Source organism: Agelaius tricolor, unplaced genomic scaffold, assembly GCF_023055355.1.
Source record: "Agelaius tricolor isolate 1412-34295 unplaced genomic scaffold, bAgeTri1.0.p SCAF_10, whole genome shotgun sequence".
NCBI lineage: Eukaryota > Metazoa > Chordata > Aves > Passeriformes > Icteridae > Agelaius > Agelaius tricolor.
In genome coordinates, this window is record NW_027269270.1 from 9,367,997 (window position 1) to 9,384,858 (window position 16,862).

At 39.3% G+C, this 16,862-nt stretch overlaps 1 protein-coding gene across 1 annotated transcript; it reads right to left on the reverse strand.

Moving 5' to 3' along the window:
* Nucleotides 1–1,748: 1,748 nt before the first annotated feature.
* TMEM237 (transmembrane protein 237) lies at nt 1,749–16,634 on the reverse strand. Its single transcript, XM_071434655.1, has 13 exons — nt 16,590–16,634; nt 14,271–14,302; nt 13,341–13,351; nt 12,761–12,817; nt 11,627–11,740; nt 11,136–11,250; nt 10,415–10,572; nt 9,673–9,796; nt 8,499–8,690; nt 7,511–7,584; nt 6,934–7,027; nt 6,008–6,129; nt 1,749–4,471 (listed from the first exon to the last, which is right to left on the reverse strand). Exons 1-13 carry the CDS (start codon nt 16,617–16,619, stop codon nt 4,404–4,406), a joined length of 1,191 nt encoding a protein of 396 aa, XP_071290756.1. The 5' UTR covers nt 16,620–16,634; the 3' UTR covers nt 1,749–4,403.
* Nucleotides 16,635–16,862: the final 228 nt, after the last annotated feature.

Below are 16,862 nucleotides of genomic sequence, written 5' to 3' on the forward strand. Positions count from 1 at the left end.
AAATAGCATATTTATTAATATTTGACCCAGATGCTAGTGGCATGGCAATGCACATTTCCCTACATTGCTTCTCTTTTGATATCCAGTCAGGTTTTTTTGGGCAACTTTTCTTTTTCCTTATGTTGGACTTGTAAAATGACCCATTTTGGGCAGTTTGGTGAGCCATGGCCTACAAAGGTGCTCTGCTTGAATATCAGCATGACAAGCATTTAAAATGGAAGAATTTTACTGCTTCAGACTTTGTTCTTACTCTTTTACTTTGAGACTTTTTAACAATTTCAAATTTAGTTATTTATTTTTTCTTTTTCCTTTTTTTTTTTTTTTTCCCAGAAGTGGTTGTTGGCTGGTTTGGTTTGGGATTTTTTGGGAGTTGAGTTTTATTTGTTTATTGGGGTGAGAAGGGGTGGAGAGGGTCATCTCCCCCCCTCCAAAGTACATTAATCTGTTTATTTTCACTGTGGGGATTAACTACTACATCTGGCAGTGGGTATGGATGTTTATCCGTTTATCTTGCTTTTTGTCTCTGTATCACTGTTTGAGGCCTGCTTGTGTAATAGCCGTGCTCTCATGGTTTTTTTACTGAATACAGCACAGGCAGATTGTACAAGCAATTTTCAGCTACGGAGAGCTCTACAACTTGTACAGTTTGAAGAAATGGTTACATAAATTTCAAATACAGAATTATTAAAACCTACAGCTTGCTTCGTGTTTAGGAGCACGGGAGAAGTTTTCCTTTTTTGACTGGGTTTCCCACTCAGATCGCATTGCCCCAAACCACCGACCGACGAGAGCAGCGCGGCCGCTTCCCTCAGGCCGAGTCCGACATGGCGGCTCCGACACCGCCCCCTGGCGGCCGTTACCGCTGCCCGCGCGGCGCGAGGGCAGGGCGGGAAAACGGCTGAGGGGAGACGGGGGGCCGGGGCAGGGCTGAGGGGAGAGGGAGGACAGGGGCAGGGGTGAAGGGGACCGGGGGGACCGGGGCAGGACTGAGGGACAGCCAAATGACCGCGAGGGAAATAAACGCACCGGGGACGGGGACGGGAGGGCGACACACGGCAGGAAAAAACATCCCCTAAAGCACCTGTCCCCAGAAGCAGCAACCGGCGGGTTTCAGGCTGGGAGGCCTCCTTGCCCGCCGTGGAGTAATACAAAAGTAGTACGGTACAAAAATAACACCCAGGGAAAACAGTCTGTCTGCGAGTATCTAGGGACTTATACAGCAGCTTCAAGCACAGCCGCCCTGAGGAATGCAATAGCACCGTCCACACCGCTATGAGAAAAAAGGGAGACACGTAAGGCTTAGGCTTAGCTGTAGGTATTTACCTGATGGTTTTCTCTGATCTCCCAAAGTCTTCAGTCATTTAAATTAATTCTGCTGGAAATATACAAGCGAGTAATTCTCAACTAATCATAACCCTCCTAAAGTTTACCTCAGCAATACCAAAACTACTTTAAAAAGACACTCTGCAAATTAATGTCCTCTTGGCTTCATTTTGAGAAAACTGCCTTGAGAGAGTAGCGTTGAAACCAAGTTGAAATGAACCAAATATTAAATTACTAGAACAATTTAAGTAATTAAAACAATTTAGCTTTGGCGTCCAGCCTCTGATCAGGCTGAGTGGGGCTTTGTCCACCCAAGACTGGAGCAGCCCCATACAGCCCCTCAGCCTCCCATCCCAAATCCTCAGACAGAGTGATTTATTTTAAATGGACTAAACAACTGAAAACAAGACAAAGTAGTACCATCATTTCTAACTAGTTTACAGCAATTGTTTAATATATGTTTCATATATGTAAAAACAAGAACTTGGCACCAACATATCTGAAAACTTCATTAACACAAATGCATTAAAAACAATGATATGGAAATGCACTAAGGCATTTCAGTTAAGGCTTCTACAAATATTGTGTGTTCTAGAATTAAACAATTATTTTGTAAACTTCTTCTAAGATTTTACAAGAAACTAAAAGAAAAGCTCACTTAAACTCATATTCCACTGTGAGGCTTAATGGAATGAAAAGTATTTTGTAAAATAGATAATTAGCCATCAAACTGTTTATTGTGCTTTTTATATGGCAACCTGAAAACTCATTAATTTAAATATGTATATGCTCAGACCCTCCTAAAAATATACACTGGAAAGGCAAGCCTGGCTTGAAATACTGATTACATTAAGATCATTAATTCAATCCCTGCTCAACCATATAAAAACTACTATATTTCACAATAAGAATGCATCTGGCTCTTGGCTGGCACCACTTTGTCTAAGGGATAGTTGGAAGGCCAGTTCCTAGTGTTAATGTTAGAAATCAAGCAATGATGTTATCCAGTCTTTTCCTGTACTGATATGAGTACATATAGTACTTAGCACAGTTCTGCTCAGCTCTGTATTTTATGGGCAAAATTATACTTCTGACCATACCAAGATGAAAGAAAAATCATGCAGCCATGCCATTAATAATCTCATCTTCAGAAGGTAAGTGACAATGCAAGCAAACACACAACATCAGCAGAAAGCATGGTGGCAAACTATACAGGAACACTTCCTGTCTCATCCTGCATCTCCTACAGCCAAATAAATCATGGCAAGAACATCCAGTGCACAACTGAAGGAGATCAGCACCTTGAATCTCTCCATTTTAATGCACAATGCAGTGCCAGCCCTAATTTAGCTCTAGTTTTACAAAAAAACAGACACAAGAGCCACAACAGTTCACTAAAGAGGCTAAGGGCTCCTTCCCACAGCAAACTGAATGCCTCAGAATGCAGCCAACAGCTGTGGAACATCTTTTAGTTCTCACAGATGGCTTTTTCCTCCCTGCCAAGATTACCACAGCATTTAAAAGATGCCACAAACACTGAATTTTTGAATAACTTAAATTTGCTGAATGGACACAAGTCCTCAACAGGGCAGCAACAGCTGCCCTGACATTCCCATGTTTGTTTTGAAGCAACTCGGGTAACAGCACAAAGTTAGCACAGAAAGCATTGAAAGCTCTTTGACATTTCCTTTCAAGTCTTATCTGGCTACTCTTAACTTCACTACTAAAAAAGTTCAGTAATTCTTCAGTGACCTTTGACAAGTGCTCCCCTTTTACAACCACCCACAGACACACTTATTAAATCAAACAAGGCAAAATCAATATATGTTAAGTAACACATACAAAGAAGTTTTGGGCTTTAGGTGATCTTTTCTCGATAAATGGTTTTCAAACTAGACCTTATCTGTTTACTAAGGAGATTGTTTCTTCCTGCAATATATCTGTATTTTTTCACATCTGCAATGCTTTCATTTTGCCACTTTAATATAAAGGAAAAGGGTGAATCTTGTCAGCAAAACCCACTGCCTGCCACAATTACTGCTACGTCACTGCATAGAAGGTGGGTTGCTGCAGACACTTTGGGTTGATTTAATAAGCATTTTCTTGTAATTGTAGGAAGAAACTTCCCATTCTATCCTAACACAAAACAACAATTTGGAAGAAAACAATCTCCATCAAAATAGGTAGGAACATTTTTAACATCTGTGAAATCCAAGTTTGTTTATAAAGAGCAGTGAATAAAAGGATTGCTCTTGCCATACCAGATGAGGAGAAATTAGAACACTATTCTTGTGAGTGGCTTTGGAATAATTACACTTCCTGACTGTTAAGAAATTACAGGACACGGATACATCCTATTGGCAACACAAAAACACCCTGTTTGATGAGAAGATGTATTTAGCTGACCAAACCTTTGCAACATTAAAACTTCTTTGTCTTTTATCTACATCAGCCTATAAGAGCTTGTTATCATCAAGATTTTTGTCAAGATTAAAAAAGTGGATTTTAATAATCCTCTTTTATAGATTATTTTAAAAAATTCCTGTCAATTTAATCTTTTATTCTAGAAAAATATTTTATGACAAATAAATGTAGATTATTTTAAGATTACTAACTTGGTGGGGTTTATGCTTGCTAACTGTTTTGTTATAAATTTTCCTTAGGCTACTTTTATTGTAAGATTTTTTTTAATCTCTAGAAAATGTTTAACCAAATCAGATAAGCTAACTGCAGTTTGCATTAGTAACAAAGCAGGTTGTTGAAGAGTTTACAGCAGTCAAAAAAGCACTGAGCACCTGATCTGCATCCCTCTAGTGTCTTTGGCTATGTAGGTAGCAGTATTTACAAAATCACCTTGACCTTATGCAGTAGGGATAATCTACTTTGTAAAATAAAAACCAAAAGTATAAAAGTTTTCAATCACATTTGGAAACTGTAACATACATAAAAAGTTCAACATTAAATATATACAATATAAAAATACATTTTTTTCTTTATGAAAATTATAATACATAGCTATAATACACAACATGTTGAGCCATCAGTCACAGCTACAATATATGCAGATTATTGTTCCACACTTATGGCTGGACTCTGGGTATGACATCTCCGTGAGGAAATTCCTCAATTTCAGAGTGAAACATCAATTCTAAAAGAGGAAGGAGAGAATTATGTTTTGTTTGAAAACTTTCACTGAATACAATTCTATTACTCCTGAAAAGTACCCTGGCATTCCCCCAAGCCTCCTGCTTTTCTTCCCAGTCATATCATCAACAACTCAGCGATGGCAAGGGCCACCAATATTTTTAGAAAACTACTGCTGCTCCCCAAAATTGACAGAATTGGTGACAATGTTAGCAGTAGATCATGTGTAGTACCATTGTGCACTCAACATGGACACTGAAACACAACTCTGAATTAGACTGAGGGATTGTTAAAGTTTTGAGAGTGTCAGACTCAGGAATGAAAGACTTCTCTTTAGAGACTGGTTCATTTTTATAAGTCTTTGCTCTGTGTCTGACAGTGGTAAATTAGCATATCCTATCCTTAGCAGACTAAACTTTCTCTACTGTTTGGAATAAGTACTAATCAATTTCTCTCTAGAAATTTCTCAAGTGATTTTCCAGTCTTAGTAGGCACATGTAAGTATCAAAAAATTTAATCAAAACCTGAGTAAAATTCTGCCACTCGATTGTGTAAGCCTTTATTATTTATGGGTTTAAAATATGATTTAAACATCTATCATAAATTTTATCATTGAGGACTGTAAAGGCTGCCACTTAGTTGTCTGGGGTTTTTTAACTCATTAAATGATTTCTTAGAAATAAACACAGTAACTGGAGCCAGCTGAAATACAAATGCCCGTACATTAAAATTCAAAAGTAATTTGAAAAGGCCTGTTGAATCCTCAGCCTCCCAAACACATATCTGTGCTTCAATTCATGGTGTTCTTAGGAAACGTTTTGACTTTAAAGTTGAAACTTAGGATTTTTATGTACAGCATCCCTTCAAGTGACAGGCTGCACACACTTGACAGGAACACTGAGTTAGGACACACCTTTTGGACCCCAGGTGGAACACAAAAGGAAGAAGGCCCAGTTTCTAGCCAAGTTTATTCAATGAGAAGAACTTGCTCTCCCCTCCTCCAGCCTGGACCAGCACAAGCAGTCCTCATCTGAAGTACTGTGCTGCAAGCACAAATCTAACTTTTCAAAGCTAGGGAGTTCCCAAAACTACTGCAATGTCCTATTGAAAATAATACTGAACTTGTATCCCATTTAGCACTTGCAGAAGGAACATTAATAACACTAGGGAGTTTTCTAAGACACACTAGGGAGTTTTCTAAGACACACATAGGATAAATACATTTCAAATACTTAAAATACTATTAAAGTATTTGAAATTATTTTTCTCGTCATTGAAAAGAGACATTCTGTAATGTTTCCAAATTCACGTTGCTTCAGACAGGACAAATAAAACTTTTCTTTTTAAATTAATGTTTATAATACCAAACACAGACACCAGCATCCTAAGAAGCATTTGCTGTGCAAGGTTGCTAGGAGATACTTGTTCTTCCTCAGTCACAAAATTTCTCAGGACTAGTCCTGAACACCAAATGCATAGCACAGCAGATAAAAACCCAACAACTTGAATAAACAACATTTTGCCTATTAATGTGTCCTACCTTCACTGTGGTCTAGCTCTGGTCGGGAACTTAAGAAGATCCAACTTGTCCCAACTAGAACAGACACTACGAGATTCACCACAACCCACGAATGAACAATTTCTGCCTCTGTACCTGCGGTCCTGGGAAAGGCACATCAAACCATCAGTCATCACTGGTGCACAGAAACTACAATAAGAATTGCAGCAGAATAACATCAAAATAAGTTTTCTAAGCCAGATGTGAAAAGAGAGCTACTTGTACCATCTTTTACAATGCAAGACCATCATGATGGTCTTGCATTGCAAAGGCCTGGTAAAGAGAACAATTACCCAAGATCACAGAAACCCTAAACCTCCACCGCCCCTAAAAACTAACTGCCCAAACCAGCAAATTTTCACATAAATGCTTTTGTTCTACTCCTCCTGGTTTACTTTAAAAATTCCTGCTACCAGAATTTGAGTCCATTAATAGGTACTCAGAAAGGAACAGCTTTGGATGGGATCACCTAACATGAAATGATGGTTTATATTTAAATGCCAGCTGTGTCTGCTAAGCCCATGCAGCCTGTGGCAGACTCCTTCAAAGACAGTGTTGACTGTCTACAGAATGTCCTGCCCTTGAACCCAAAATGGTTACTTACCTCAGTAGGGTCCCACTCTCAAACAAGAGATTCTTAAGGTTCCTGCCAGATGACATTTCCAGCATCTTTCCAACTCTTGTTTGAGGTATAATGGATTTGCAAACAACATGACCAAACTCATCCCTGAGTTTTTAGTTTTCAGTGAAAGTATCAAATATTCAGGACAATCTCAAAGGCAGGTTCAGAAATAAAATCCTTCAATAGTTTCTTACATATCTTGTACAATCTCTTCAATCTGCCAGTTTGACAAGGTCCCTAAGTGAGCTATGTTATAATTTATGGATTATTATTCCTTGTTTCCTACCAGATACTGCCATTTTCCGAAGGTGGTGTGTAGAGGTGGATTCTGTCACACGTCATCTGCTGGCTTAAGGATAAGATAAGAGCAGCAAAGTACACTGGAAGAAATGGAATTAGTAGTGTCAGATATAAATCCCAAAATGCTGTCTCATCATGACATGGCACTAATCACTGCATTTTCTTTCCTTCTACTCCTCTGCCTCCAATCATAGTATGCTTTAATTAATTCTCTTCTCTTTAACATTCCCCTGACCTATCAAAATCTGGTTTCTGCACCTTTGCAATCCATGAACTAAATCAGACTTACATTTTGTGATTCTGTTTTTTTGCTAGTTTTGTGTTCTATATTCAGAAATGGAAAAGAACTACCTCACTAACAATCCCACTAATGCTACTATTGGAAATGCTTTTAAAAATATGGAACAAAGTGTTTATGGCCATTGCTATTATCAACTACTGAGCAAGTCATTTATTCCAAAGCAGAAAATAACCTGGGAGGAAGATTGCAGTAAAAAGAGTATGGAGGAGTTTTACATTTACCATATTTTCTGGACAGCTTCCCATCCACTTCAAATACTTACAGAAAGAAGCTAGTGCTGCTGGGTCTAGGGTCAGAAAGCCCCTCAGTGCAACTGATGCTTTTGCCAGATCAATCCTGATAACAAAATCAAGAGTCATTAACACAGCCCAGTAAGACAATGATATTGTTCCTCTAACAGCATTCTATTGTTCTTTTACTTTTTGCAAGGTATTTTTTTCTGCCTCTGTAACAGTGCCTTAATCTACAACTATATCCCACCCAATGGCAATGGTTCCCGTTATGTCAATTCCAGAAGGAAGGAGGATGTTCCATGAGGTTTCCCACTGCAGACCTTTCTGAAACAGGGAGAACCTGGGGACATCTGTCCCCTCTAATCCTTGCCATTCAGTTCAGTGGCCATGCTAATGTAACTGCTTACAGGAGCAAATGTGAATAACTTGGGACTCCTCCCTGCCATCCTGGGAGGGAAAGAAGTCACAATTTTTTCATAGCACCAACTCCCTAGTGGCTCGTCCTACCTGTAACTAAAAGAAACATTTGTAACATCCATTAATTTAGTCTAGTTAATGACCTTTTTTGAGCTTCTTTCTTTTCATTCCCACTCTTAGTCTGTAATGCAGAAGCCCCAGCTAAGCCAGGGAAACTGTTCACTCAGCTATGCTTCAAATCTGACTAGGCAATGGATTCATATGAAAGTGAACCTGATAGAAATATTTGTTGCACTCCACCCCTCTTCAGAGTCCCACCACAAAAAACAAGTCAGCTCTTACATTTGTTTCACCACCTCATCCCACTAACAGCAGGGTGACATTGTGACATTGAAGTAGGGTGCAAGCACCAGACAGAAATGATTACCACAGGTCTGGATGCACAAGTACACCCTTCTGTGTTTAGTCAGCCATGTGAAAAATCATTCGTTGAGTATATCAATTAAATCATCAACAGCAAATCACCATGTGCCAAAGGAGAAAGGAACATCATATACACAAATTACATATATACACCTTTCAAATACAAATATGTTTTACCTGTCAAAGGCTGAGACTGTACTGATAGACAGCAAAAAGTAGAACAAACTTTGAGCTGGGTATGCTATTGTCTTATACTGCTCAAGCAGGTTAGAAACCATGGAAAGCTCATTTCCTGCCAAAATGTAGATAACCACGATGTTCCATACAGCATAACCAGCAAGGAAGCCATGGGTGAAGAGGCCCAACACCCTAAATGGAGGAAAGAACATTAGACCAGGTTTAACATCTTGAATTAGCTATAGACAGAAAAGGCCTATGAATCCATCTATTCAACCCTGCTTTTCAAGGCCTTTCAGAGATTGTTTCTGAGTGCTTTTTCTGATCTAGTTTAAAAAATTCTAAGCAAGAGTTCTGTTTGCTCCTGTCACACCAGATGCACCAGAACCTGAGCACTTAAAGAAAACAAACATGTTTTGCCTTCCCTTCATTACAGCCACAGGCATCAAATACTTTCACCTGTAGCTGTCTGCAGTTTCCCAAGACCACTGTCCCTTGCACTCACACAACATTCTAACTTGTCTCCAAGGCACTCTCTTCAATATCCTCTTTGCTAAGTAAAAGCTTGAGCACAGGCTCATGCACAGGCTTCCAGCTAAAATACACCACAGAAGAACATGGCTGTTATCTTCCCATTTCTCTATTACAAAACAATTGCATATTTAAAAAGTAATGGTTTTGCTATTATGTGCAAGCTTATTCCCCCAGTTCAATTTCACTCCTCCCTCTTTCCCACCAACCAGGATTTTTCTTTGAGAACTGTCTGAATTCAGACATTTTTATTCTGGTAATACACATGATGGGTAAGTCCTACTTTCTAACACATTTCTCTAGGTAAATAATGCTTTGGTTATCAGCTCAACCCCTTGCTATTGGGATTTTGTCTGAATCTTTGCAATATGGCTTTCTTGGTTTCTTTTTATAAGCTGTATTTCATATGTGATGTCTACACTGGAAATTCATAATCTTGACAACAAATACCAAAAGCTAGAGGACTGATAAACTTTATACCTGTTGAATCCAGAACGACCATTTATTAGGAATATCCAAAAGAAATAAAAATATACCACAACTGTAGAGGAAAGACACTAATTTTCAGGGAGGAAAAAACTGCCAAAAACTCAAGCCAAACCCCTGATTTATGTTTATTTACATCAGAACATTTATCTTTCACCTGAAACTTCGGTGCACTGAGAGGGCAACATCTCTAGTAGTCCATGAAGCCTTCACATCCAAAAGTACATTGATATTTTCAGTGGTTTTAATCAATTCTGCACGGTCAGTTGCATGAAAACGCCCTGAAAGGATAAGGAGATCAGTTTTAGAGAGCTCTGTTTCCTTTCACCATGATTTCTACATTAATGCTTATTAGTGTTAAAAAGCTGTTAAGAAGCATCAGAAATTTCTTCTCCCCGCTTCCTGCCCTTTGTCAGCTTACACTGATACAGAATGCCTCTGGTCAGAATGATGCATCCTGGTGGGTCAGGTTATGGAGTTAACAATGTGCAAAGCACTTTGGGAAATGACTCAGTGTTCCCTGGGACAAAAAACCCCCAAATTAAAACAACAGAAAAACACAAACGCCCTGCAAAAAGCTTCCACTTGAAAGAATCTTTGTAGTTGTTTCTTCTCAAGGTACTGTGACAATATTAAGTCAAAAAAGCTCAGCTGGGTACTTTGAAACCTTTTTCACTCCCACCATGGAATTAAAAAATCAAACCAAATATATCAGCACAGCAACACCACTATTCACTGTTGAAAAATTATCATGTGCATTTATTTCCAAATAATTTCTGGTTTGGAAAACTTTTTAAAAAATTCTTCCCAATACTACAGTATTTAGATTTTAGATACAATAATGCTTCTTCTAATTGCAAGAATGTTCTTAAATTACTTAAATCACAATATGAACTCACGATTTTTTTCAACAAACACTTTGCTAACAGGCTGACTAATTCCAGTGGGAGCAGCAAACACAGGCTGCTGATCTGGGCTCTTCCTGTGCTCATCTTCAATGATGTCTTCCTCTTCCACTTCCAGCTCATTGGAGCTCACTTCGGCTGGCCGAGGTTTCCTGTTGGCACAAAACACACAATGGGACAGAGAAAGAATAGGAGATAATGTGTAAAATCCAAAGGCTCGTTTAACATGCCTAACCTGATTGATAAGAAGCCATCAGACTATGACCTGCATAATATTATCCTGTTCATAATTTTAAGGACTAAAGTTCCCATGGAGGTAGTTGACTAAAATCATAAGATTAATTCCATATCAAGGGATTAACGATTAGAACATATTAAAATAAAACATATTAGAATAATTGGGAAAAAAACTGCTAACTTTGGTATAATTAAGATAGTGAGAATGATAGAAGGCAGTTCCAAATTCTAATTTCTTCATGTCTGTGACTGAACTATTAGGCTCATGAAAATGTATTTAGAGCTGTGATGCATCCAGGTATGCATAGAATGAAGAAGTGAAAAAACCCTTAAGCCTGGAAAGAACTGTGCACAGGCTGAATGGTACTGTGGGCTTCAAGATTTTTACATTTTTGCCAAATGACAATGTAAAATACTCCTGAGCCACATTCACTGCTACAGTTAGTCCAGACCATGAGCTCTACTAGTTTTGTCTCACTTTGTCCTTTTTCTCTGTTTGCGGATCACCGTTTCTTCAGCTTCAGGGACATCCATGCCATTTCCATTCTGAAATAGGGATGCCACATTCTGCTGGGTAAAAGAGGTCTCAGAATCTGAAGATAAAAAAAACACAACCCAACATGAAAGTTTTAGAGCTTTCATAAAAATGGAATACATTCACCTAAATACATAAATAGCTATGATATAAAAGGAGTGGCAAATAAATAATGATGTGAGCTTTGAATGATGTTAAGTACTACAGAATTTCCAAAACTGTATATCCATTATTTTCATGGAGGTTTGTACCCTATGAAATCTGAAACCAGAAAATGAAACTCTAAGCTACCACTGACCCAGAAATTACTTTCAGCTGTTTTAGGTAAAGAAGCACATGAAGTGTTTTAAACCTAAATACACGTGGTCCAGTAATATTTCTGTGTTCCCAAGTTTTATTCACTTCTCTTTCCCATCTACCACTATCTCACGTACCAGTAGGTACTTTCTTCTTCTTGCGTTTCCTCTGAGGAGGGGCATCAGGGGGCTCAGGGGTCAGGGGCTCGCTGCTTTCAGACTGCCGACGAACTGCCGCTTGCACAATGCCATCTACAAACCACAGGAAAAGAGCCAGCAGCCTGAACTCAGAGCCACTGAGAAACAGGCAAAAGAAAGTACCATTTACTACGGTACTTTCAACATTTACTATGTTGTCACCCAGCTGAGCAACAACTGAGATGAAAATTGGCTACAGGAAATGTAAGAGATGAGAATCAATGATGAGAAGTAGAAATATACAAAGGTATTTCACAGTAAAACAGTATCATGTTCAGGAGAGAATTTAGGTATCCAAGAAGCAGCACAATTCCCATTTGGGCATACAGCAGAGGACTGCCTGAAAAGAATCCATCACTGGAAAGAACTACACCTCTGTATTTTCTTTTCTATGTGCAAAAATTATAATGCAAGAGGCAAGAAAAAAAGTAATAGTTTATTACAAGGTGATCCACACAGATATGTGCTAAGGCAAAATGGCATCACATCAAAGGAAAATTTAAATGCTAAACATACAGCACAAGAATAAAAAAAGGAGCAGAAAAAATCCACTGAAGGATATTTACTCCAGTCTGAGCGATTAATTATTATACTTGGAGGAATTATATTTCTATGAAAGGTTAAAATAAATCCATATTATAGTGCAGTAACATCATGATCAGATGCAGAAAGACAGAATTACTTCTCCATTTTACATCGCACCTGCTTTTTAATACCACCTTCAAGGACTGCAATTTTTATGGTAACAACTGAATCTTTATATCCACTTCAAAGTCAAGTTTACCCACCTTTTATAAACCTTTATTCTGCAAAAATGTAAAAGCAACCAGCAAATAATAATCTTTTACAGTCAAGTCTTCAGTGATAATGAAGTGATTAACTTGTGACTTTATTTGGCCAAGAGTGAAATTGAACCAGACTGGTAAATTAGTTCATTCAAAAATTCAATGCTTGACACATTCAACATAAGCAGTTTACAGCTGGAAATGTCTACTTAACGAATTATGCAAAGAAGTTAGAAAGGAAAAAATGGAAAGAATAAAAGAACAGTTTTTAGTCTTGGCAGGACCTTACCTAATGGAGTCTTTCCTTTGGGTTTCCTTTTTTTGGGACGACTGAGTGGAATTTCATCTGCATAACACAAAACAGAAGTATGGGTGCACAGCAAGGAAAAAACCTCAATTTCCTTTTTATAACAGCCATCCTATTGCAAGTTAAGAAATACATTCTTTTTTACAAGTTATGACATCCTTTGTTTTTACAGGTAAGATGACAATTCACGAGTTCACACAAGGAGGAGTACAGAAGATGGTAGGAAAACAGCGTAAAAAAATCAGAGTAAGAAGTCTTACATGCAGAACAGGCACAATACATACATGCATGTGTGTTAAGTGATAAACTGAAATACTCTGAATAATGCTCTGAAAAAGAAACTTATTCTTTAAAGCACAGCGACAGCACTTCAATTACCTTGATGGAAATAGCTAACAGTAAAGAGAGCAAAGAAAAACAACAGTTCTAACAATGCACAGGTATCCAGTTTAAATAATCAGCCTGCATTCAGGAAAAGTATAAGGCTCTCTCTATCTTTAAAGAGAGAATGAGTGGCACCAAAAGGAACTACCAATGTTTGTAGCTCTCCTTAATAACTCACCTTGGCTTCCACTTCATATTGAAGAAGGAAAGTTGTTGACAAGCAGTGTAAAAAGATGAAAAGAAAGTTAGCTTTGAATCAATTACAATTCACAACCGTGAAATTCACACTGCTTTATGGTTAATTTATGGTTAATTTCCTTATCCCCCTCCTCTTTAGGAGCAGATGTGTATAACAGGGTTAAGGGTACGAAGCAATCAGCAAGATTCAACACTTTGTTGGTGACTACGCACAGTTCCTTGATTGGCTAGCTGTGGATCAGATTAAAAGCTTTAATCACCTGGCTAATTAAAACTTGTCTTACTGCCTGGTATATAACAAACCAACAGAAGTTATGAAACATTTGAGCTCATACATCACTAAAAAGACATCATCTGTTGACAATCATAAAACAGCACATTTACTTGCAGGTACTTTGAAGGAATTCTGAAGTACCATCCCATAAAAACTATATAATTGCTTTTCCTTTCACACTGAAAAAAAGCCCAATTTTTTCCCTATACTACACCAAACTAATAGAGACCTAACTCCCTAATAAAGAATATCTAGCCTAATTCCAGAAATTCCTGGTTTTAAGTATTTGTGATTCAAATAAACTAAAGAACACATAATAAAAGAGGGATGAAGAAGAGATTAAAGTTAACAACAATTAAGCTATACTAGACATTCAAACTGGAATATTTATCTAAAAGTTTTTAAAAGGTTTATCTCTCATGAGTATTAAAACTGAGGTAATATGGTAAAATTTCCCGGCTTTTATAAAACTTTAAAATGTTTTGCATTCCATGTAAAGCATTTTGGGACAATAAATTAGCAAGAGAAGCAATTTTACTGCTCAGATGTTTATGAAACTTATTTCTTTTAATGTTACTACTTTCAAAATCTGCATTACAGCATCATGATCAGTTCCACAGAGTGCAATGATTTTACCTTGGCACTGGAGGAAGGGCACGAGGTGGGCACTGAAAGACAAGAGAGAGACAAAAGTCAGCTTCTGCCAGTATGAAACCACCTCTGAGAAAACAGCTTCAGATCAGAACATTCAAGGTATGTTTTGCTCTGTATGCCTCCTAAATGGCCAAACATTGCTAATGGAGATGTGATATAAAAGCAGGATGTAAAAGATGCTGGACTAATATGCCTTTACCAGAGTTCTGATGAGCACTGCAGTAGGAAGATACAGCTAAGCTTTGTGTGTGAGAAACAGCTTGCATTACAGCTTCAATAATTTTCACTTTTCATGTCAGGTACCACTTTCACTAGAAAGCTTATTAGTCATTCTATTTAAATAAATATAAAATATTGTAATAAATTATGCATTCAGTACAATTTTACAGTATACGACATGAGCTGAGCATTTTCTATTAATGAAAATGTAAATTCAGAACAATAAGAAATAAAAGGAAACAAGCTCACTTATGAAAATACTTTAAAATATTATAAAATATCATTTTTCCATATAATTTTGAACATATTTACCAGCAGGTCAAACACCTAAAATCTAAAAGGATCTCCAGATAATCTGAAACTGAGCTCGTACCTTTCTCTTATCCAGAAAAAGGAGTTAACTTTCAGATTTTGTATTACACAATTATATTGGAAGAATATACACAAAAAAGTATTTCCCATGCTCAGAAAATTCAGATACCAGAAATAAAAAGGGCCGTAAACCTGGTAAGACTCAAGGATCCAAAAACTCACCACTTGTTTCTTTCCCATATCATCTGAAGTCGTTCCCTGGAAGAGGCACTGTGAACTGGTCTAGGCTCCCTCACGCTGCTCACATTGAACCTCAGCTAATTCTGAACTAAAAATAAACTTCAGGCAGCCAGGATTAGCTGGAGCTGAACCCTTCTGCCCCGGGGTTAGGACCCAGAACTACTCCCATTTGAAACAAGGGCAGGTTGTTCAATGGCAGCAAATATTACTTGCACTAACAAACCCTTCACTCTGCATGCTGGCACAGGTTCCTATAAGCAAGTTTTACATTGGTTTGTTTACCCAAAGCAAAGGAGATACTTCGTGCAAGGCAGGGTTTGTGGGATTAGACCTCAAATCTCTCACTTGGATGTTGGCCATGCTGAAGACTGACAGCAAGTGCCACTTACACAGGTAGAGAACTGCACACCCTAAGTGGCACCCTGCAAACTGGTGGGCACTGGTCACACTATATTGGTGCACCATAAGTGAAAAAAATATTGGTAAAGGTCAGATCGCATTACTTTTATTGTTTCCAACATTCTTGTGGCAGTAAATAGTAAATATTTAGGATACTTGGTATTTAAAAAACCCTAAAAGCTAAAAACTCCATAAAAACAAACAAAAGCCACAAACCTTTTATACAGCATTCACTGCCTATGCAGTAGTAATTCTGCACTCATTAGTACCTCTTTATTTTATTGCCTTCTACAAAACAACTGGCAAGTGCATTGATTTCTGTATCATTTATTCCTTGCAACACAGGAAACCCTATGCAAGCAGCCAGTCGTAAACACTCATCTGTCCATCTGTGTGCCAGTCCCCAACTCTGCCATAGAGCTATCAGCTTTGCCTATTTGAAGTTTCACACAGAGGTAACTCACCCCAAATTTCACAGAAAGGGTGAGTTTGCGGACAGGTTCCCATGGACATTTTGTTATGGGCAGAAGAGCCGCTGAGTGCTCTAAAGTGTCCCGAAACCAAGAGACTCCGACAAACCAGGCAGCCACTGCCTCGGTCAAACCCTGTGTTTGCAAGCCTGAGCCAGGCTACGAGACAGTGGGACGCACCTGGAAACTCGGGGAAAAACAAACTACCCAGCTCCCCGGGTGTCCTTTCCAGGATGCGGAGAAGGAAAGTGTAAATGTCCAGAATATTTAAAAACACTGAAGCAGCCTTCACAGATTTGTTAAAGCCTTGCAGATTTTTTTTTTTTTTGAGAGGTTTATATGAAAAAATACAACGAGGAAATGCTTGTTTGCTTCCGCAACAAAGATGGACAGAAAAGTGCGACCCTACGGCCTGTTACATTCCCCCCTCCCGCGGGATGCAGCAGGGCGGGCATGCGGGAGCCGCGCTACGAGGGCGCTCCGCTCCCGCGCCGCGCTTCAGCTCCGCCTCCGGAGCAGCAGCTGTGGCGGCGAGCGCCCCGCCACATCCCTTCAACAACAGCGCTCAGGTGGGCCAAGCTCCCGCCGCCGGACCCCCCGCGCTGCAGTCCCACGGAGGGGTTCGCGCCCCCCTCCCGCTCCGGCCCCACCACCCCCTCACCACGCCGGGGCCCGCCCGCCGCGCCGCCATGGGCCGCGCCCGCCCAGCTCCGGCTCTGCGGGGAGGAGCCGCTGCTCCTTCCGCCCCGCTTCGCCCCGCGGCTGCGCAGCCCAGCGCCGGGAGGGCCGGCTTCCCTTTGCTTGGCTGCGCGCGCCTCCGCCTTGGCGGCTATTTGGTCGGAGTGAGCGCAGCTCCGCGGCCCCGAGCGGTAGTCGTCGTCTCTCGGCCTGCAGACAAGCAAAATCAAGGGGAAAAGGGTTCTGGACTACTTCA